Here is a 24,531-nt window from a genome sequence, read left to right on the forward strand (position 1 = left end):
CCTGAGGGCTGGGAGAGAAGCCTGAGGGCTGGGAGACAGTGGCCTGCTGTGCAAGCATGCGAATCTCAGTTTAGATCATGGTGGCGCACTCTGAAATCTCAGCGCTGGGGAGGCAGAGGCAGGTGGAGCACTGGAGTTTGCTGGCCAGTGAGCCTCACCAAATTAGTGAGCTCCACACATAAACTCAAGCACATGCACATATAACCACAAGTGCACGTACATACAGAGGGTTGGGGGGGGAGGGGAGAGGGAGAGAGGGGAGAGAGGGGGAGAGAGAAGGAGGGAGGGAGGGAGGGAGAGAGAGAGAGAGAGAGAGAGAGAGAGAGAGAGAGAGAGAGAAGTCAATAACTTCACCTGGAGTACTGACAATGTTTTCAAAGTAGCCAGGTGGGCTGGAAGGATGGGGCAGTGGTTAGAGCACTGCCCACTCTTCCTGGGGTTTGGTTCCAGAACCCACACCAGGAAGCTCATATTTGTTTGTAACTCCAGCTCCTGGGTCTCTGACATCCTCTTCTGGCCTCTGTGGACATCTGTGCATGAGCACACACATGCACGCACGCACACACGTGAATAAATAAATAAAAAAGAAACAAACCTTTTAAAGGGAGCAACTACTGTTGCTCCTCAAAAGGAGGAGATGACCTCACAGCTCTGAGCCGGGAACTGCAGAGAAACAGAACGGCCGAGCAGAGAGAGGGGCCACTCTAACGAGTTCCTCCTGAGAACCACATCAGACACAAAAGGCAGATCGCCCTGACTCCTGCTGCACACAGGTAGATTTCTACAGTGAGTGAAAAACAGTACATTTTCAAGATAAAAGTTTCTTAATTATCTATTCATCCATGTATCCGAATTTTCTCTCCTCAAGTTCTGGGTAGAAAGTATGTCTAAAAGGATTTGAGTTCGTTCTGAAGTGATCAGGAAACTGTAGTCGAGAAAACAATCTTCCATGTTTCCAAAAGCCACAAGAGACAGGTGACAGAGTTATCCCAAGTGTGTGTGTCATACGAGTTCAAGGACATTCTGGCCACATGGAATGTGGCTGTGACAAAAGGCAAGCGGCTACAGGAAGGTCCCCTATGGAAGCTCCTGTAGATAAGGAGCTGGAGGAAATATGAACAGACTAGCAAAGTCTAAACAAAGCTATGGCTTGCTAGCGTGGCAGACCACAGGCTTTGCTAAAGAACAAAACGGATTCCTTCTGAAAGCTTCTCAAATACATCCTAGTTGGAGGACGAGCTTATTCAAAGGTGAGGACCAGGGAGAGGGCTGGATTCATTACATCTCTCCTCAAGGAATCTAAGGACAAGAGAAACATTCTGTGATGCTAGAAGAGTTACACGAGAATCTGCTCAGATGTCAAGAGCCACACCACCGGCACACCTGTGTGCTTTTCCATCACAAAAAAAGAGTCAACTAACACTGCAGGCTGAGTTTCCTGGAATGCCTGAGACGGTGTGCCGTGGAGCACCTTCATAGAAATAGAGAGGCACCTCAGGGACAGAGCCCAAATCTAAACAGGAAATCCATTTGGATCCTACATATCCTTCATGGAAAGGCAATCCCACACAATAATTTTAGTGCACCTGTGTTTTGATGGTGACTTATCACATGGAGACAGATGTGGAAATTTCCATATGTGATGCTATGTTGGTGCACAAAACTTTGAGTTTTGAAACATTTCAGATTTCTGAGTTAGGACTAAATGGTTTGTATTTCATCTTCAACTTAACACCTCCCCACTGATTAAAATTTCTCCGGGCAGGGTCTCACAGATCCCAGGCTGCCGGGAACTTACTGTGTGATCACAGGTGGCCATGACCTGCTCATCCTCCTGCCTCCGGGTCAGGAGTGAAGGCCTGCAGCCCAGCTCCATCATGCCCAGCTGGGGGATGGTGGGGCTGGACCGGGGCTTCATGCATGCTAGGCATGCCCTCTACGGGCTGACAGCGATCATCACCAGTCCTCACCTTCATTTTCAGGATTACTCCAGTTTTCTTCTTTCTTAGGGAGTGCTTATTTTGTTGGCTATTTAATTATCCTTAAACATCACATTCTTTGATTAATTTATTTGTAACAATTTAGAAAAAGAGATGATTAGCATATATAAATGTATGTGTGCACATATATATGTCATGTGTATGTTTGTCTTGTAACATATTTATAAGTGATGGAACATGAAAAAAGTAACAGTAAATGAGAAAGAACACTGGCATAAGGGAACAGAGGAGAGCTGTCCTTCTCAGGACCTGGGAAAGGAGGGCCCTCCTCCAGAGATCTCACCTGTGCGTCAGTCACTAGACCCTGATGGCAGCCAAGGGCAATTAGGCAGGAAAACATCCAAGACAGTGCCCTGAGTTCCCACCCTGACTCTCAGGGACTGAAAATTCTTTATTCAAACCTAAAAGACACATAATAGAGACCCCGTGACCTCAGAACAGGGTCTGGGAGTCTGATGAGCCACCATGGTGGATACATTTTCAAAAAGAGAGACTGAAGAGGTCAAAATGTGAGTTAATCTCTGTACACCGGCAAAGGTCATCTGGACATGAGCCTTAAAACTGGCTGGTACTGCAGCTTGGGGGCTCCAAAGCAGGGCTGCAGGCGGACAGGAGCCAGGCACACGGACACCCAAGCTTCTGCTCCTGCTCCTGGAGGTGGTGAGGCGGCTACGTGACGGGCCATCTGACAACAGAAGAACTAATGGCATGGTGGGAGTATCTTTTTTTTTTTTTAAGAGACATATGCTCACAGAATCAGGGAGTGGGGCTGTGGGGAACAGACACCTGGCGCCAGGCCTGAGGACCCGAGTTCAGTCCTCGGGACCCACATGGTATAAGATGAGAACTGACTCCCGAAAGTTGTCCTTTGGCCTCCACATGCATGCACTGTGGTGTGAACATTCACACACACAGACTCCACATGTGCACAGTCTCCTCTCTGTCTCTGTCTCTGTCTCTCTCTCAATAAAACTTAAAAAGTGGGGGGGGGGACCAAGAATGATGCATCTGGGATGGGATTTACAGTTCAGGGGACTTGCTGAGGGTCCAGTTCTGTTAGGGTACACCTCTGTGGCATGCCTCTGTGGTAGAACATTTCTCTAATGGGCAAGACACCCGTGATATAACACACAAGCAGCAGGATGCCAAAAAAGGACCGGAGCCCGAGTCTTCAGCTGAGGTGGGGACTTGGTGACCACTACTTTATTCTTTTTGCTTTGTTTTGAAATTTATCATCATCACAGTCGACCCAGGTTAACCACGGAACAGAATAACACACCAAAAGAAGGGTATGAAAAATGAGCACATTGCCTATCACAGACAGAACCTCTAAGACCAGGAGTCAACAGATCAAAATGTCTTAACTCTAATTAAAATGTCTTAACTCTAAATAGCAAATATAATCACTGGTTTAAAAAAGTTCTTTAGGAGCCAGAGGGCTGGCTCCTGGGTTAAAAGGGTCTACCACTCTTCCAGGGACCTGAGTTCGGTTCCCAGCACCAATGTCAGGCAACTCACAACTGTCTATAACTCTAGCTCCAGATGATCCGATGCCCTCACAGGTAGCTACACACACACACACACACACACACAACACACACACACACACACACAAATAAATAAATAAACCATTTTAAAATTCAAATTGAAAGTATAGGGTTTGTCAGGTCTCAAATAATTTTGGCCTGCCTCTGTCTGCCTGGCTCTCCTTGTCAGTTCCTGGTAGAATGGTAGATGAAATAGATGAAATCTTTGCAAGACAGTTTGGCAGTTTATAGCAGAGGCCTGGAGAATGTGAGTGCGTTCTTCTTGTCTTCATGCATGTGAAGGCCAGGAGCTGACTCTCAGGCTCTTCCTCCACTGACCTCCCCCTTATTTATTATTGAGGCAGGCTATCCCACTGAACCCACCCTTGGTCTCAGCAGGCAGTGAGCCCCAGGGATGCACGGTCTCCCTACACTGGGGTTGCAGGTGTGCATGGCCATTGGGGGGGACGCTGGGGAGCCACACATAGGTCCTCAGGCAGCCACGACAGACAAGTTTCCTGCTGAGCTGCCTCCCCAGCCCAGCACCTGAGTCCATTTATCTCAGCACTGGTTCCAACATTAGTTACACGTGGGGAAGAGTGGTCTTCTGGATCTCCAGTAACAGGGCTGGTTAAGTCAATTATGACGTATAGAAATGCTGAATGATACCAGCCAAATCTTAAAAGAAAAATACTGAGTTACACTGACTAACTCAAAAATATTGTATAACATAGCCCTAGGTGAACTGAGATTATAAAACTGTATATACAGCAGGATCTTGGTTTTGGTAATTTTTGAGTACATAAAAATAAATTCCACAAATACACCCATTGCCAACTTAGCAATGTGCTCTCTTGGTAGGACTATCACTGATGGTGATTAGTTAAGTGTGTAGTCTATGTAACCCGAAAGTCAGTTAGCCTGAAAACCTCGCACAAAGACCATGCCATTTGACTGTTTCCATCCTTGACTTTTTATGAGTGTGGAATTACAGTTGTAAAAAAACAAAAACACAGTCTGAAACAGAAACCACTTGGCAACACTGTAACCTTCTGCACTGTTTCCCAAGTCTAGAACTGCAAGGAAGAGAGGCTGTGGGACAAACCAAACAAAACCACGGTGGGAGAAAAACTGCTCCGGCAGACGCACACGCACACGCACCCACGCACGCTCGATGGCTCCTGTTTTCTCTGAAATGTACAGTGGCATCTATTTCTGGTCTTCCTAAAGGTGGGCCAATACACCGAACCTAATACCAAGGTTCAGGGCCCAGGTTTTGGTGGCTGGGCCTCAGCATTCATCCATCAGGGGCCAAGGAACTTCCCAGGGCAGGGAGCACAATGCAGGCCTTGTCAGGGCAGCTGAAGCGAAGAGGCCAGATCAGGGCAACCCAAGCCACCCACAGACCAACGAAGGGAGCCCAGCACACCCGGATGCGTGAAATGTCAGCTCCTAGACAACCAGGTCTCCAGGGAGAATGTGACTTCACACAGAAACTAAGACAAGGGCTTCCTGTGGAAAGCCACGAGGGTGGCTCTGTCTTCCCTGCAATGGTGCAAGGTCATGTCCAAGCCACCGACCACATCCACGCAACACAGATGCCCCTGTGGCCTGCAGTCACTCGAGAGCGAGCTGTGCCACTGGGAAAGGTCAGCTTCTGCCTCTTTGCTGGACATCGAGTAACAGCTTTGGAGACGTTCAGAGAAAACTCCAGCTAAGAGCAGGGCTGGGTCGGCACCCAGACTACGCCTGCCTTTGGTTCTGTTGCCACCGGCTGCTGCGCCTGTCACAGACCCTGGCTATCCCCTCACTGAGTGAGTCTTCAACAGTTACCTTCATCCCCAACACTCCAGAGTTAGACAAAAGACCAGAGCCAGCCAGTCAGAAGAACACGACAGAGCATGGAGAATGAAGAAAAGACATCAGCGGCCTCTTCAGACCTGACAGGAACTCTAAACCTGCCCCTCGAGAGCCACGGCCTGGGCAGCTCCAGGAGGGCCTTATCTCTACCTTGCCACTGAGGATAGAGCCAGGTCCCTGGCATGGGCAAGCCAGTGGAGGACGCAGCTTAGCGAGACAGGGCAGACCCATCTGGCAATAATGTACAAGTATTTCAAGAGGTTCATGTGTCAGTAATAAACGATTTTTAAGAACCACTTTCAATTTCTTTGAAAAATGAAAATTTAAAGATAAACTGATGATGTATTTCCAGGGAAAAGACTCTCAAGCCAGTGTGTGTGCCAAGGTGGCTGTGCACGGCACAAAAGCATCAGGTTTAGAGGGGGACAGCATCAGAGACACCAAAAATCTAAACCTTTCTTGGGACAATGTTCTGAACGGTGGCAGCATACAGAGAAAGAATATCTTAAAAATTCATGGAGATAACCATGTGGCCCCTAGACAACCTTGATTTCACTAAAAAAATAAAAATAAATTATAGTCGCTCAATTGAATGGGGCTCCATGAAATTAATAGTGATGCAATATTAAATGCACTGATGTTCTCTATGTACTCAATTTTGAAGTCACAAAATCTGGACAGTAAACAGAATATAAAGAGAGAGACCCACAACCACCGATTTCATTTGCCGTTTCCTGTTTGTTTTCTTAATTGCTCTGTCTCACTCAGGGTTCCCCAAGTAATTTTTCACTTTTAAAGTAATAACACCATTATTCTCTTAGGTTTGCCAGAGAAATGAGAAGGGAAAATTGCATGAACAGAGGCAGCACATGACGCTTTTTACCAATCTGTGCAATTTCTATTACTGAATCATAAATATTTAAGGGCATGCATCCAAGCCACCACGCAGGAAAATTCTATATTGGACACTATCAAGTGAATATGTCTTTGTAGTAAACAATGTTTTCTGCCATTATCTAAATCATAGAAAAATAGCCTGCATTTCAGATTTGGAAAACTGGGTAAATTAAATGTTGGTCTGCATGGTACAATACAAGTCTTTCTTTCTCTGATTTTTCCACTTCCTGTACAGTGATGGATAAAAGGATGATTCAGGCAAACATGTGGCTCTTTTTGGGATAAAGTGAGCCGGGTGTGTGAAGTCCTGTCTTTTAGGCCTGCAATCTGACCTCCCCTTTACGGACACTGGATTATTAATGGAAATAGGGAATAAATGATAAGAGAGGGTTCTTGGCAGCCACGAGTCAAAGTCCAAGGTGTTACCCAACATCGAACCCGTCCTCTTCACCTGCCAGGAGCCATCTGACGCTTTCTCTAGGAGTCCATTCCCCCACCTCCATCTTATCCAGCGTCTGACTGGGTGATGGGCCATGGCGAAAGATTCAGGCCTCCTTTTTATTACTAAACTTAGGAGTCTGGTTATAGTACCATGCCTCATGTGTTTTCTACCAAATGACCATGATGGCTGCTTATCTGCTCCTTGTAGAAACTAGGCCTGTGCTGGAAAAGGAAATTAAGAAAAACATTAGGGTTCTATTGGACTCATCCATGGTCTGTCCTTCTGCTCTCTCAGAGTCTAGCAAGGACTCTCTCCCTCAGCTGTGTGTCAGGAAGATGGCATTAGGCACACCCAGGACACGCTCTCAAAGGAGACCTCCAGGCCTCTTTACACTTGAGTTTTCTAGACTCTTAAGGTTGAACGTGTGAATGAAAGGCAGCTTGAGAATTTACAGGCTGTATTCAGCGCAGGTGCCCTTCTAAGGACCCAGACAAGGGCAGAGGGACAGGGTAAAGGCAGAATCACGTGATGCAATCACTCCAGCTGCTAAGTAAATTGATTTTTCTGCCTGGCTATCTGGTACACTTTGGTGGGTTATTTTTCACCTTTACTTTTGGGAAGATGGCTCTACATTATACAGCTGATTCTAAAGTCTTAGGATTCTGAAATAAAAAGGGGCATTCCCAAACTACTCCTTGCTGGGGATGTGGCTCACTGGCAGAGGCTGGCTGGTTTAGCTTGTCTGAGGCCTCGGGCTCCAACAGCAGCACCACAACAAAAGAAAACAAAAACAAAAGCAATCCAATCAGTTCTTAAAATCAAGTCTGAAGGCGGCTGGGAGACGGCTCAGTGGGTAAGGTGCTACACGAGGAACGTGTGTTCCCAGGACCCACGTAAGACCTGCAGCAGTAAGCCACGCAGTTAGTAAATGCACAGTGGCGCACGCTTTAATCCCAGCACTCCAGAGGCAGAGGCAGACGGATCTCTGTGAGTTTGAGGCCAGCCTGGTCTCCATGGTGACTTCCAGGACAACTGGAGTTATACAACCTCATCTTCATAAAACAAACAAACAAAAGCCAGGAACAGTATCTGATGCTGGTGCTAGGCACGAGACCGGTGACTCTGGGGGACTTGCTGGGTAATTAATTGATGAGCTCCAGATCAGTCAGAAACACTGTCTCAAAAGCTTAAGGTGGAGAGCAATAGAAGAAAAATGATGCTGTATATGCACAGGTGATCAAGCCCACACACATGTATGCACACATGTACACACACACATGTGCACAATACACATGCATTCTGATGCTTAGAATTTGCTTCAAAGTAATCTACAGGAAGAGGTGCCAAGGAAGGAAAGAGCTGAAGTCACACAGGTTAGGAACTGATAACAGTCTAAATAGTGACTGGCATCTCTCTCCACCCTTGCGTATCTTTGAAATTCTCCATCACAGAGGTATAAAAACAGACCAGTGAGCCCAGAAACATGCTAGCGGTTAGTCTCAGGCTTTAGCTTCCTCTAAGTCTCCTGGTGTTAGGCACGGGAGCTGGCCCTGGCCTCCCAGCAGAGCCGGTGGGAATGGCGAGCCACCGTGTGTTTCACTGGGGACAGCTCTGTTTTTCCACAGGCCCTGCGGATGTGATGAACATAGAAACCAATAGTGACAGACAAATGTAAGGAAGCTATGGCCTTACGCAGGATAGGGAGGCAGCTGGCAACTTCCTTCAGATTGTCTTTTGCCCACCATGGCCTGTAACTACCCAAACTTCTGGAGCAGGAGACACCCCAAGTGGAGGAACTTGGACATCCATCAATATCAAAGAGGCAGGGAAGAGCTGTGTCTCTGTACGGTACGGGCAGGCCAGCCTCCAGGGCTTCCTTCATAATTCAACTACATAGTAAGTTCTAGAGGCCAGTGGTGAGCCACTGTTCTGAACAGTTACCTTCTTCTGGGAAATAAACACTAGAAATGGGCCAAGTGGGGTGCTATACCCTGTAATCCCAGCACTTGGGAGACTAAGGCAGGATGATTGAAAGTTCTGGGTCAAACCAAGCTACATGGTGAGACCCTGACTTTAAAAAGTAACTAAACTAATATCCCACTACAAACTTAAAAACAGAGACATGAAAATGATGAGTTGATGTATGTCTATTTGAAGGATGTTACAAATCATACCCTAAAATATGGCCCCCATCCTGACCTTGTGTATACAAAATAAGGTCCTTTGAAAGCAATCAGGAACTAGGAAGGGAGATCCAGCGAGCTACCATCTTCTCCTGTCCTTGGTGGGAGACAATCCTCTGCAGCAGCTTGACTCCACTTCAAGCCACGAGGTAAGGGGTAAAAAAGAAACCAATTTGTGGATTTGGCCAAGGTGTCAACGAGAATAAATAAAAACACACCCAGGATTTTGTGGAATTAAAAACCATGGGGTCTAATCCTGCCTTCCGAACTGTGTCTGTGGTCAGAGTTCCCAGGAAGCAACTTTTCCTTTGCTTCAGGCAGATCTGAGTTGGATTTTTCTTCCTTATAATAATCTCCCAGAAAGAGAAGAAATTATGACTGATTCATTTTTGCCGAATGCTTAAAAATAAAAAAGCTCCTTTAACTATAATTATGCTTCAGTTCCAGCCAACACAATTTAGACTAGAGGCATATTTCAGCCTTCTTCCCTCTTCCAGAACACGTGAAAAGCATAAAATAACATAGTCTCACACACCTTTCTGTAATGAAGTATTTGGCATATTCTCCCTGGGAATGCTGCTGGGCCCGCCTAGCTCCTCCCTTCTGCACAATCGGTGACAATCCCTCAGTGGGAGCTCCACTAGGAAACAGCTTTGGGGGCACAAGGAGCTGGCGTCCACACTGGAGGCGCCTGGACTCTGGTGCACCTACTCCAGGGCTCCCGAGGGGACTGAGCTGAAAGGAGGCTCCGGCCAAAGCTCCAACCTCCACAGACTCCCCTCCCTCCCATCGGAAAGCAGTTCCTCACTAAAGCACCCCCAGAGAGCCCCCATCACACTCCACTCTAGGGGCCCGAGCCGTGACGTTCAAGAATCCCACGGAAGCAAAGCACAATGAGCATCTGTCACTAGGTCGTTGTGCTATGGTGACTATGGATCAAGGCAATTCCGTCAGAGGTTAGGACTCTGGGACACAGCAGACAAGATTACAGACATAGGATGCCATGGAGGCAGCAAGCTAGCATTTACATAAACTCAAATCTCCTGCTGGGCACCCAAGGTCACAGATAAAACAGGCTTCCCACCCAGACTCATTTCCCAAGACAATCTCGGGGCCATCTTCACAAGACAGCTGTCCATCCCTGTCCACTCAGAGACCAGGGTGGTCAGTCTTCTGTCTAGGACGGAGGTGTTCTTTTCCTAGTACTATGTAGCCCATGAAGCAAGCTGACTTGGTGTTCATTTCTCTTTGATATCCAATATTCTAAATTCTACTGAGCTGAGCAGAAAAGAAAATCTCAGGTTAAAATCCAAGAATCCAAGAGGGTTCTGTCCACACCTTATGGTGCAATGAGGTCAGTTTACAGCATGCCTAAAAGAAAGTCATGCATTTATCATTTGTTTCAAGAAATGAAAGCTCAGGGCTTGGGAAATAGCTGAGCTGGTAAAATACTTCCATTGAGGACCTGAGTTCAATCCTCCAGAACCCAAGTTAAAAAAAGAAAACAAAACCAAAACCAGGTGGGTCCTTGGGGCTCACTGGACCGCCAGCCTAGCCTCCTTGCTGAGATCTAAGCCAGTGAGAGACCTTGTCTCAACAACGAAGTGAGTGAGCACTGAAGGACTACTGCAAGGTTGTTCTGTGGCCTCCACTCACATGCACGCATGTAAACCCACATCCACACACAACACACACAGACACACCACACACAGACACACACAGACACACACACACACACAGATACACACAACACACACACAGATACACACACACACACACAGACACACACACACACACACAGATACACACACACACACACACACACACACACACACAGATACACACACACACACACACACACACAGACACACACACACACACAGATACACACACACACACAGATACACACACATACACACACACACACACACACACACACACACACACACACACACACATACACACACACACCAGGAATTCCAAATATAAATCCAGTCAGCTGACCAGTCAGAACACAACTCGGCTTGCCCAGGTAAAGCAAACTCCTGACTGGACCAATTTCCTGGTTCTCCATCCCATAAACTCATCTCACCCTGGCTCCCCATACGTCTCCTGTCTTGGGTAAGTCAGAGGCAAGTTAAGGGTGGGGGTGGTCCCGCACAGGGATGCTCCCTCTCTGTAGATCTGCTTGTTGCCTCTGCCTACCTCACTTTTTTACTGAGGGGTCCTCCAAGGCTCTGTGTGAGCACCCATACTGATGTTCCTCCATTCCTCCTGATGGCAGGACGGCGGGCAGCCCACACCGCTGGCCACTCACCAACCTCTACCAAATGGGAAATGTTCTCCCTACGGTGTCATTCAGATCCATTTTCCTGCTTTTCCTTTTGAAAACTTGGTCTCATTCTGTTGTCTAAGCTGCCTAAACTCTTAGGCTGAAGCAATTCTCCTGCCTTCACTCCCAGCAGTAGGGACCACACGGTACAACATGGTGTCCAGCTTTTCAACTTAACCAAAGTATTGATTTGACTATTTGTTTATGGGGTGGGCATGTCACAGCATGCATGTGGAGGTCAGACGTCAGAAGAGTCAATCTCTCCTATCATGTGGGCTCCAGGGACAGAACTCAGGCGCCGGGCTTAGCAGCAATGCCACTGAGCCAACTCACTCACCCTCTTGCAACTTTTAAAAAGCACTGTCTTCCGTCTGCTTTAAAATCCTTTCCCTCTGGAAAATGCTTCCAGTTAACAACAGTGGGACAGCGGTGAGCTCACAGCTGCAGCCCCAGGTGAAGCAGAGCCACCGTAGGGACCTCGGACCCTGAGCCCCAGACCCAGCCTCCACACCATGCCTCCCATTTAAACTCCCAGGTTCCGATGTCTCTGACAGCTGGAGACGAAGGTCAGCAGCACAACACATCACTCGCCATGGAAGGCCTTGGGTTCGGGTCCAAGTGCCAAAGAGTATGAAATAAAACTCTTGGCTGGGCGGTGGTGGCACACACCTTCAATCCCAGCACTCAGGAGGCAGAGCCAGGCAGATCTCTGTGAGTTCGAGGCCAGCCTGGGCTACAGAGCAAGATCCAGAACAGGCACCAAAATTACACAGAGGAACCCTGTCTCATAAAACAAACAAAAAAAAAAAAAAAAAGAAAGAAAAGAAAAGAAAAAGAAAAAAAAAAAGAACTCTTGCAAAGGTGGTAAGAACATCTACTTCATAAAATTACTGCAAGGAATGAAAAACAATGCCATATGGAAAACTCCCCAGCAGGCTGGCCCTCCTTGTAGATGTCTAATACATGCGAAGGTTTGCCTCTCTGTTTACCCTAGGAGTCTGTCTTGCTTTCACCGGCTGCGGACGCTGGGAGAATGGCGTCCAGCGGGAGTGAGACAGACCTGAGGGGCACACAGGGTACAGGGTGACAGTGCACAGCAGTCACCTACCTGGTGGTCGTCCGGATGGTGTTTTCCTTCGTGTGATTGTGTTCTTTGCTCACTTTTTCTGTGAGGAGACAGAAGGAAACACATGCCGTGGGTTAAGCTCGGTCCACTACCATCCTTTAGGCAGAAACACCCAGTTTCTCTGTCTTATTAGGAAAGTCAAAAGCATTTGGACGCATCCACAGAACTGTTAAACACTGACCAAACACAACTAGTGAGTTAAGTTTGGGTGCTGCCTGATTGTAACTAGGCCTCAGTGAGTACGAGTGCACACCACACACCCACACACGCACACTCGTTAGGTGCACGGAAGTAGTTTGTTCTTTCCCGAGCTGGCAATTCCTGTTTGACTTTAATTAAGCCCTCCAACTGTGGTTGTGGCAACTGTCCTATCCCTAGCTCTGATGACAGTCTGTGTTGTGAGGCTCCTTCAGAAGATGGCCAGAGAGCTCTTGGTGCTGCCATGGACTGCTTATTCTAATAAATGTCACCAGGAACAGAACGATGTCACTAGACAAGAGGTAAGCCCTCTCCTCGTGCATCCTGGGGTCTGTATCCACCAGCTGTCAGAAATTATTTAATTAGCTTTCAAGAACACCAAGTTGAACCATAGCCTCACTGACCCAGTACAAATGTGAGGACTCTACCCTGACCATCACAGCTCTCGACAGCTTGAAGCATTTGCAGGAAACCTGGCCAACCTACAATGGTTTCAGATTTTACCACCAGGTAGATTTAAAAAAAAAAATCTCGTCTTGGGAACTTTTTGCAAAACATAAGCAAGGTTTATACATCCTTCCTACCTGCCTGTGACTGATGTGAAGCTAAGTCATGTGTGTTTACATGGACACCTCCTTTCTTTTTCAACAGTGACACCAAGGGAGAATCTGGATCACCTGCCAGCATCCATGGTTGCTAACCAGAGTGCAACCTGGGCAGGATGACTTGTCTGGGGTCATCTGGGCTATGACTGTGCCTGAGTGAGACCTCTCAAAGCCTCAGCTGCTGCGGACTCTTCAATCACTATCTATGTAACCTGGCTTTGAAATGTGCCTCGGCCTTTGGGAAAGGGATGCCATAAGTCAAGACTCTTTAAAGCTTACTGAGTTAGTGATCTCCACCTCTGTGGAGAATCTCAGTGTCATATGAGAGCCGCACAGCTGTGGAGGCGTCGCCAGGCCACGAAGAAACTGACCTATGAGGGTGGCACAGACTTGAGCTTTTTTCCTGTCTGTTTCTAAGGGGTAGGACAAGTGTCTTCTGTGACAGGAATGTGAGGGTGTCTGCTCTGTCAAACTTCACTGAGAAACGACAGGTGGATAAACTTCATGAAGACCCAGATGAGGGATTGTGTGGTGTCTGCCAGAATACCATCTTGTAAGTACACAAAGCCAGTCTCCATGTTCAAGGAGCAGCAGCAGCACACTAAATCTGCTGGGGACAAATGATAGAGCAGACAGAAGGCACAACTCAGTACCTGGACCCTTTGCAAGGCTGACTACCTGCACATCTGGATTCCAAGCATTTGAAGGAAGAAAGGTTAGTCTACAAAAACACCCTCTTAGACCACAGCTGGAGACGGCCTTCCCGTCTCTTAAAAATTTTTTTCAGCAAGATATAATAATATTTCACTAATTCAGGCAACAAGATTTTCCCCAGCAGTGCAGGCTCTCTTGGAGGACGTGGAAGTTTATCTTTGCACATTGGAAAGAAAAGACTGTTAATAAGATCAACGCTAAGCTTTCCCAGAGGTACCTGCCTGAGCCTGGTCAAAGGGGTCATCAGAGAACTGCACAGAGTTCTAATTCCCAACTATGTTACAGCAGTGGGAGGCAGGTGAGAGGACCCAGCTTGCCACCAAGCACGATGATCGGAGTTCTGTCTGGAATCCCTGTGGTGGGAGGAGAGAACCAACTCCCCAAACCTGTCACCTGACCTCCACTAAACAAAATCCTAACAATCCGATCTGGCAACACCTCATTAACCATGAATGCGGTCTACACAACACAGATCTCTCCAAAACACCCGTCTCGCGGGCCACTGCTCCCTCCCAAGAAGGCTCTACAACCACGCTCTTCAGTCAGCAACATTTCCCACAGTTCCCCTACCTGAGAGTTGAAAAAGAAGCTCAGAAGCCATCTTCACCGAGATGTCCTGGCTGAAGAGATTTCTCTCCGGGGGAACTCTGCCTTCTGGAAGCTTCTGTAAGGGTTCAGTTTTCTCTCGCCCCATTAAAGTGCTGTAGCCAACGTTCCGGCCAGGTGACATGGAGACGGGGGGTCCTGGATGTCCACCTCCATGGGCTCCTCCTTCACCCTCACCGCCTGCGTTTCCTTGGAGCTTTCCGCTGCAAGCAGGTGGGTGAGAGAAACCAGAGCCTTCTTCACTCTGAAGCAAACCCAGTGTGTCTGTCTCTGTGTCTCTCTGCTGTGCTGGGACAGGACCCCAGGGCCCGGTGCATGCAGGGGCACACATGCTCCACCCTGAGGTGCATCCCCAGCCAACTCAGCTGCTAATCTCAAAGAAAACCATGAGGCTTGTGTTAGAGCAGAGTCTAGAAAGGGAGTGCCATGGGACACTAGCACGCAGTGTGAAACCACTGGATCCACCCACCTGGCTTCTAGAAAAGGCAGGAAACTTATAGCTCGAGAAATTAAGTGGCCTGTCAAAGGTCACAGAGTTAACAGCCTGGCTGCCTAGACCCTTAGCTTCTTGGTGAGGGGTTCTCTGACCAACCCTGAGTGTGCCTTCCTCTGTCCCGTGCTGACTCCAGAGGATGCAGCCAGCGACTGTCCTGGTTTATAGCTCTGTCAGCTTCAGCGAATCAGAGAAGATCAAGCTTATTAATATTACAACTTCTTCCCCGTCTTTAAAGTCCACATCAACTGTTTTCCCTCTAAGAAGGCATCTCAGTTAACAAAGGTCAAATGGGGTCGATTCTATGGAGGCATTTCTACATTGGTGGGAGCTACCGACGCTTGAGACCATTTCTCAAGTTAACGGAAGCCCAGATGAACACCTAGGAAAACAGCAGTCTCTCCAGCCAGAAGGACAGCCCGGCTCACAGCTGCTCTTTCTCAAGGTTTCTAGAAGGCCCAACACTAATGTGAAGCATGCATTTGCTTTGCGAGCCTGAGTGTCTATGGTCAAGCCCTACTGTGAGCTAAGCACAGGACATGTCTGGACCAAGGTAGGATAGTTCATCCAGGCATGGATTTGGGCCATTTAAAAACAAAGTCACATTTTCAATCCAGTAAACATTTATTAGTAACTACTGAGCACACAGCACCCTAGAAGACAAAGATTACTGGGACACTTAGCTAAAAGACAGACAATGGGACAGAGAGTTGAGCAATAACCCTCCACAAGGTATGTCTGCATCCTATGAGGACCTGTGAACATGGCCCTGCTTGAGGAAAAGCATTTCACAGACGTGACTAAGGATCTCAAGATGAAGATTTTGTGGATGACCCGGGAGGACCCTAGAGTCAGTGACCAGGGAGGGTCCTTCTTAGAGACAGGAAAGGACAAAGACAGAGGCCAGACGAGGCAAGGCAAGGTCCTCTCACTACAGCTTTGGTGGGCGAGAAACACAGCGCCAGTTCCCCAACAACGACGACGACAAGCTGCCGAGCGTCTCGGTGTCACACAGCTGCAGGCAGAGGTGGAAAACGCAGGAAGAGACACTGACAGTCTTCAGCAAGCACCGACTCCAGGGTCAGCCCGGCACTGCCGCGGAGGGGACCGGCGGCGGCACGTAAACTGGCTGGCCAAGAGACAGTGCTCTCCTCTCAGGCGGGCAGGGAGGACCGTCAAGGAAGTGCCCGTGGAGAGCACTGACGAGCAGTTACAAACAAACAAACAAAGAACGGAGGAGCACCTCAAATTAAATGATTAAAATTAATCTGCTGCTACCCAATATGAGCTAACCACAAGAGTGCTAAGTTTTTGTTTCTCTTCCTAGCGTATTACACATGATTCTCGTGAAAAACTGCTCATTCTTTTGTCAACAGCTGAACTTTGGGGCAATAGGATAGTTCATAGAGACTGTCCCCCTTCCCCTCTGGACATCTAAGCAGCTCATGAAAACCGAGTTCACTGATTCGGTCAGGCCTGAAAAGGAGAAAGTGGAGGAAGAGAGGAGGAGGGAGAGAGAGGAATAGAGAGGGAATAGGAAAAGGAGGAAAGAGGAGAGGAGGGATGAGAAGAGCTGAAAGCTTTTTCAGTTATACATCACCCCCTTTGCTCATAATCCATCAGCTGCTTCCTGGGGTGCTGGCTCCCCACCCTGGGGTTTGATGACCCCACAGACATTCTAACCTCCAGCTGGATCATCTGCCCACATGAGCAATCCCAGCTCACATTTCCTTCTTCACGTTCCCCCGAAGTATTCAATATGTGAAAACTAAACAGAGGACTCGGGTCACAGGTACACAATGACAGCTCTGACCTTCACACTGGAAAGTCACTCCGGAGCCTGAGGACGCACACAGAGGAATGCCAGGACAAACACGAGGACATGCATTGACTTAGAGAGAAAAATCTCAACACCACAGACAGTGAGGTTGGAAGGAGGTTCTACAGTGTATCTCTCTCCCTCTCCACCCTCAGGTCCCCATCTTTGACCCCCGGATTAAAAGCCACGTGACTGTCTGCACCCTGACTGGAATGAAACAACTAGTTTTTCAGGCTGACTGGGGTGGTTTCCAGTATGATCTACATGGAAATGCTTTTCCATTCTTATAACAATCTTCTCAAAGTGCACAGCACACTGACCTCCGATCAAAACCTTTAACATTCTTAATATCCTTGATGGATTCCAGATGTGCAGAGAGCAGTCCAAACTGACAGCTCAGTGCGCAAGTCCAAAGTCACACAATCAGTACTGCACAGTCCTTTTCCCCACACAACCTTGCTGAGAGTTTCTTTGATTTTTTGTAAATGTGCGTGGGTATTTTGCCTACATGTAAGTGTGTGTGCTATGTGTATGCCTGGCAACGATGGAGACCAGAGAGAGTGTCGGACCCCCCCCCCAAATTAGCACTGCAGAGCTTATGAGCTGCCACATGGCCCATGGGTCCTCTTCAAGAGCAGCCAGTGCTCCGACCTGCTGAGCCACCTGTCCAGCCCACCCCCACTCCTTTTCTCAGCCTTGGGGGCAGGATGCTCTCTGCTAGACAGGCTCTGCTGGGATCTGTGAGACGCTTAGGTACCAGCAGACTGCACTCTGCCTTTGACAACCAAAAACGACTCCTGGAGCTGAGAGGAGGGCTCAGTTGGCAAAGTGCCTTCTGCGGCAGGCCAGAGGACAGGAGTTCAGAACCTCAGCACCCACGTACAAGTCAGGCATGGTGCCACAGGCCCGTAACCAACAGAGGGAGGGAGCAGACACAGCTGAATTGATGTGTTCCAAATTAACAGTGGTAGACCCTGTCTCAAAAACTAAGAAGGAACCAGGCATGAAGGCACACTTGGGAGGCAGAGCCAGGCAGATCTCCGTGAGTTCAAGGCCAGCCTGGTCTACATAATGTGTCTCACAGGACAGTCAGAGCTACATAGTGAGACCTTGTCTCAAAAATGCCAAAGTATGAGAAGGAGCCCACCCCTTACACTGCCCGGAGTGCCAGGACCAGGGGCTGGACAGCCCAGAGACCTAGGGTAGAACCAAACACAACCGGCAAACAAACAATGAGGCTATCCTACGGATATTCTGCTATACTCATAGACTGGTGTCTAGACCAATCGTCATCGGAGAGACTTCTCCAGCAACTGATGGGAGCAGATGCAGAGACCCACAGCCAAACACTGGGCGGAGCTCGGGGAAGCCTGCAGAAGAGTCGGGAGGAAGGACTGTAGGGGGGTCAAGGACACCACAAGCACATGGCCCACAGAATCAACTAAGCAGGGCCCCATAGGGGCTCACAGAGACTGACGTGACAATCAGGGAGCCTGCATGGGTGAGCTAGGTCCTGTGCATACATGTGACAGTTGTGTAGCTGGGTGTTCTTGTGGGACTCCTAAAGTGGGGGGGGGAGGCTGTCTCTGACTCCTTGGCCCCTTTTCCTCCTACTGGGTTGCCTTGTCCAGCCTTGATATGAGGGTCTGTGTCTGGTCTTAGTGGAACTTGTTATGCCGTTATGCCGTGTCCAGTTAATATCCCTGGAGGTCTGCTCTTTTCTAAAGGGACACAGAAGCAGTGCATCTGGGGGAGAGGAGAGGTGGGGGAGGGGGCTGGGAATACTGGGATGGGGGAACTGCGGTTGGGATGAGAGAAGAATAGCTAAATAATTAAATGGATGGATGGAAGGAAGGAAGGAAGGAAGGAAGGAAGGAAGGAAATATACCTTATGACTATGAAAAAACCAAAATATCATAAATAAATAAATACATAAATACATACATACATACATACATACATACATACATACATAAATGGGAGAGTGTCAGATTGCAGGTCAACTTCTGTTTTCCACACATGCACACACAGAGACAGACAGACAGAGAGACACACAGGCAGTCTCTCTCTCTCTCTCTCTCTCTCTCTCTCTCTCTCTCTCTCTCTCTCTCTCTCAACATTGCCCACTTTCCTTGGGGAGAGACAAACAATTCCCCTGGTAGAAAGTCACTCTTTTGAAATTTCTACCACATTCTATTTTTCACTCAAAAACACAACAAAAAATTAAAACTTCAGCTGGGCATGGTGATGCATACTTTTAATCTCAGTACTCAGGAGGCAGAGGCAGGCAGATCTTTGAGTTCAAGGTCATTCTGGTCTTCAGAGCTAGTTTCAGGACATCCAGGGCCACACAGAGAAACTCTGTCTCAAAAAAATCAAAATAGATAAGTAAGACAAATAAATACACACATAAATAAATAAAAACCTTCATCATCTAGAGCAAGAAAAGAAAAAGCTCCTATTGTGTCCCAGTGGGGACCCTCTCCATGTTAATCACAAGCCCAGCCAGGTTGCCTGCACAAGTTAGCCTAGGTCCAGAGGTCAGGCTGACCTGGGAACACAGGTGTCTGCTCCAAATACCACTCTGTCCCGCTCAGCTCCTGGCTGCAGAGGGCATTCTCACAGAGCAATGGTTGAATTAACCATTCCTACTGGCTCTTAGTGTTCTCTTCCACCAGGGTGAGTGTTCACTTCTAGGACCTACACACACAATAGCAAAGGTTTTAGAATCTCTTAATTAATAGGACAAGCACTAATTTCTGTCCCAAGGGGGGCAGGGGCCATACTTGTCAGTAAAGCGCTTGCCTTAAATCTGATCCCAACACCCATGTAAAAAACCCCAGGCGTGGCTGTTGGTGCCCACAGTAACCTCAGTACTAGGGAGGTTAAGACAGGTGGATCCCTGGGGCTGGCCTACTGGATGAGCCTCAAGCCAACCAGAGGCCCTGGCTCAAAATCAAGGCAGACAGATCCTGAGGAACAACACCTAAGGATGACTTTTAGCCTTCACACACGTGCACTTACACACACACACACACACACACACACACACACACACACACACACACGAAAGACAATCTTAATAGATTATGATGCATGAGAAGCAGGTTGTGTGTGATTATCCACAGGAATACTTCTTTATATCTATAATTTTCCCTTGATAAGTATGGATAAAGTGGTCTATACCTATTTTTTAATGGAAGACAATTAAATACCCACAAAAACCCTCTCTAATCACTTTAATCTTGGCCATGTGCCTGCCCTCGGGCAGTACAAACCTAGACAACTTATGAGGAGAGGATAAACATCCCTTAATACAAGTGAAAAAGTGAAATTAAAATATAGCTTGTAAAGACATCCAGGAACCCAGGCCAAAGGTGGTGATGGATGTGTCTGGGGGGTTGGGTGTACCGTGTGGTCTGGCTTCAGGGGCGCCAAGGTGAAGCGGGAGTCCTGGGGCCCCGACTCTTGTGCACTTGCAGAGCGGAGCAAAGGCAGCTCTCACTTTTCTCTGAATCTGCTCCGTTCCGTCTGCTGGATGAAAAGTCAGGCAAGGCCTATACCTTGGCCGTTCTCAGCTAATACAAGAACTAGAGCCCATTAAACAGCAAAGCACTCCAGATGCCGAAACCAGAGGCCTTAATCCCAGGCACTGAGCCGCAGAGAGGCCTTCCTCAGAAGGTGAGTCATGTCTCTGCCCTGAGAGGGTCTTCAGTGGTCCACTGTGGGGGAGAGAAAATGGGAACCACGTTTCCCTTTCTCACAGTGTTCTTCCTTCAGACCCTGGAGAAGGAAGGGCTGGAGGAGCCAGGGGAGGGACGTGTGAAGCCACGGAACGGTCCCCTGCGGTCCAGCTGCACAGTGGTTTTCTATCTTTGGGTCATCAGGTTTCATCCCCAGAGACTTAGCCAAGACCTTTCTTCCCTGTATTTGTCTTCACAGGGGTGAGCTCCCGAGAGCCTGGGGCCACGAGAGCCTGGGGCCACGTAGTCCCTCCACTGTCCTGCTCCTGCCTATGGCCTTCCACCTTCCTTTGTGCTGAGGTCCCATCCATTTGCACCGGGCAACATTTAAAACAAAACCCACTTCAGGCCCCTAGTGGGAACTGGTCAAGGTGTGGGCCAAGGGAAACAGTCATGTCTATTTAGGACTGAAGAGACAAAGTTTAGTGAATACACCCCTGCCCGAGCTCAGTCACCAGAGCACCACGCAGCCCATTTTCCCCTCCAGATGTCGGGGACAAATGTCACACACGGGGACAGCTATGGAGATGCAGGACACACTTCCCAGGCAGAGTCCCTTAAGCCACACTCCTCCATCGTAACTCCTCCTGCATGCACCTGGTAAGACAGAGGCAGTCCAGTTCCCCGGGAAGATCCCCTCGGGATGAGCCACCGGTGAGGTAGTGCATGACTCAAAGCACAGCATTTGGGAGGCTGAGGCAAGAAGATCCTGAGTTCAAGGCAGCCTAGGTTACATAGACTTCAACAGCCAACTAACTCTCGTTCCCTCCCTTCCTTGAGCTTGAACCCAGGGCCTGCATAGGCTCCACAAGCATTCTGTCCCTGAACTGTATGCCCAGCCCTTTTTATATTGTTTATTCCATTGTTTCCACTATGTCTTCATGTGAAAATGTTTTGAGAAAGGGTCTCATTAAGCTAAGTTTGAACTTGTTCTGTAGTTCAGGGAAGCCTTGAAGTTGTGAGCCTCCTGCTCCCATCTCTGGTACGGGGTGGGTTACAGGCCTGGGGTCTCCTATCTGCTGGGTTACAGGACTGGAGCCTCCCATGCAGGTGGTTACAGGACTGGAGCCTCCCATGCAGCTGAATCACAGGACTGGAGCCTCCCATGCAGCTGGATCACAGGCCTAGAGTCTTCCATGCAGCTGGATTACAGGCCTGGAGTCTCCCATGCAGCCGGGTTACAGGCCTGGGGTCTCCCATGCAGCTGGATTACAGGCCTGGAGTCTCCCATGCAGCCGGGTTACAGGCCTGGGGTCTCCCATGCAGCTGGATTACAGGCCTGGAGTCTCCCATGCAGCTGGATTACAGCTGAGTTATGCAGCTGGATTACAGGCCTGGAGCCTCCCATGCAGCTGGGTTACAGGCCTGGGGTCTCCCATGCAGCTGGATCACAGGCCTGGAGCCTCCCATGCAGCTGGGTTATAGGCCTGCATCACCTAACCTACCTCTCACTTCCATAGTTTTACTCTTGTTGAGATGGCTGAGCCTTCCTTTTACTAAAGTGAGATACATGAAATTTAAAAATTACCATCTTGGTCATATTTTTTCTTTATTCTTGACTGTGTGTAGTGGGTGTATGCCTGTGCGTGTGCGTGTGCGTGTGCGTGTGCGTGTGTGTGTGTGTGTGTGTGTGTGTGTGTACACGCGTGCTTGTGCGCATGGAGGTCAGAGGACAACCTCTGGTATCATCCTCAGGAATGCCATCTGCCTCCTTTTGAGACAGAGTTGCTCATTGGCCTGAAGCTCACCAATTAGACTAGAATAGCTGGTTGGCCACCAGGGACCTGCCTGTCTCTCCTACTCCCATGCTGTGAATGCAAACCCAGCTCTTCGTGGGTGCTCAGGACATAGCTAAGGTCCACTGGCACTTTCCAAGACTGCATCTCTCCACCCCTCCTCTAAGTTAGTCATTTTAGAATGTACACATGTCATTTAGAGTGTCATGTATTCTAGTCACACGCTGGGAAACCATCACCATCCATCTCCAAGCTTGGCAATCTTCCTCAAGGGCAACTGACCGTATCCCCTCTCCAGCTCAGGCTTTCTGACACAATGCTCAGTGTCTAATAGTCCATCTGTAAAGCAAAGATTCTTCAGGCTAGTCTCTTGGTAGTGAAGTCAAACTTCACATATAGTTTAACATACAGTTTAACAGACCATCGAGATGTTCTCCAGAGAAATAAATGCAGAAAAATCGAGCTGGATGAGCAGGTTATACACAAGGGCAAGTCCACTAGGGGCCAGCTGTGCTGTCTTTGCACAAGATGTGGAAAGTCAAAGGTCACTTGGCAGAGGGATGGAGGACCTGGAAACAGGACAGCTCTTAGAACTGATTGTGAAGAATCAAGAAAGAAATGATGATGCCTGAACTGAATCCAAGTCCAAGAGACAGCCAGGCATGGCGGTACACAGTGGTGATCCAGCAAGGGGGAGGCTGAGGAAGGAGGACACTGAGTTCCAGGCTAACCTGGGCTACATAACAAGACTCGGTCTCAAAAATGAATGATGGTTGGATAAGTGATTCACTGACAAGCTCCAGGGACGGAATGGGGAGTAACTGGTCAGTGATGGGAGTAAGAGTTTGAATTAAGAGATGAATGTGAAGGAAATTATGCATGGCCTTTGGTCAGAGATTGGATGAGGGGCAGGTAAAGTTTATGCCTTTAAGATTTGGATGGCAGTATTAACAGGAATAAGGAAACAGAGAAAATGGGTTGATCTAGGGAGAAGCATGGAGGAATGTTTACAGTCCTGCTTTGCCTGACCTGGAAGATGAAGACTTTGGGAAGTGGAGGTGGTGATAGCTTACGGGCAGGAAGAGGACATTCCTGATGGAGAGATGGAAAGTCAGCTGAGCACAGGACTAGATGAGATCTGCAAAGGATCACAAGCAGAGACGGGGGATGAGTGGAATTGTCACTACCTTCTGTTAGGAGGAAGAAGAAAAGCCAGGAGAACAGAAGAGACTCAGGGCCTTGCAGGCAGCAGACAAACTGCACCCCACTTCCCAGGTGGTCATCACCCGGCTGCTCCTGCCCTTGGCCACGCACACAGATGACGATTCCTGTCCTATGCTACAAAAAGCCACAGGCCACCCTCCCAGCCTCCTCCACAGACCTTCCTGCCCCAGGAGTATACAGCGCCACAGCAGGCCCTGCCCTGTTCTTTTTATGTGTTCTTTCTCAAACACCTGAACAAGGAAATGAACTCAGATTGCAAACCTCTTTTCAGAAGTCCCCATGTCTTCCCGACTGGCATTCTCTTTCCACTGTCCTAGACATACAGACCTTGCATATATCACCTACCACCTACCACCGAAAATTCTCTCACAGGCGTGCTCCCCTCTGGACTGAGGTCTCAGGAGAGCGTGGCTCTTCCCACACCTCCAATCTTCTTGAATCAGCACAGGGCCAGTGTAGCTGGCATGTGTGGTCTATGTCTATCCCAAACATTACCTGAGGTCAGGTACACAGTAGAGGTGTACTGCTAATCTCCTTTCCCGATGCCAGAGTCTGGCAGAAACGCCTATCACTGCAAACTCACCACATGAAAGGACGGATGGAAGGGTGTGGAAATCGGCGGTATTGGCCGCCTGTCCCTTCCCTAGGCTGCACAGAACACGACCGCACCGGGTGCTTTAGAGGAAGAAACAAGCTGGAGGTGGCCCTGCTGGTAAGGGGCTTGCTTTCAAGCACCGGGGACCGAATGCGGTGGTATACACTTACAGTCGTAATGCTAGGGAGGAGGAGTCAGTCCCCGGGACTCCGTGGCAGTCAGCCAGCCGGCTTGGAAAGTCCCAGGCCAATGAGACCCTGTCTCAGAACACAAGGTGAGCAGTGCCTGAGAAACAACGATTGAAGCGACACCTGGCCTCCATACATACACAGGGAGAGAGAGAGAGAGAGAGGGAGGAGAGGGAGGGAGGGAGGAGGAGGAGAGGAGAGAGAGAGAGAGAGAGAGAGAGAGAGAGAGAGAGAGAGAGAGAGA

The 24,531-nt window shown here is 48.6% G+C and overlaps 1 protein-coding gene across 1 annotated transcript in view; it reads right to left on the reverse strand.

Annotated features, from left to right (window-relative positions):
- The window catches only part of Znf827 (zinc finger protein 827), a 180,611-nt gene that overhangs the window by 75,820 nt on the left and 80,260 nt on the right, over positions 1–24,531 (reverse strand). The window contains 3 exon segments of the mRNA XM_028892888.2: positions 12,349–12,406; positions 14,454–14,621; positions 14,624–14,692. Of these exon segments, the coding sequence (XP_028748721.1) occupies positions 12,349–12,406; positions 14,454–14,621; positions 14,624–14,692 (295 nt within the window).

This window comes from Peromyscus leucopus, chromosome 5, assembly GCF_004664715.2.
Source record: "Peromyscus leucopus breed LL Stock chromosome 5, UCI_PerLeu_2.1, whole genome shotgun sequence".
Taxonomy (NCBI): domain Eukaryota; kingdom Metazoa; phylum Chordata; class Mammalia; order Rodentia; family Cricetidae; genus Peromyscus; species Peromyscus leucopus.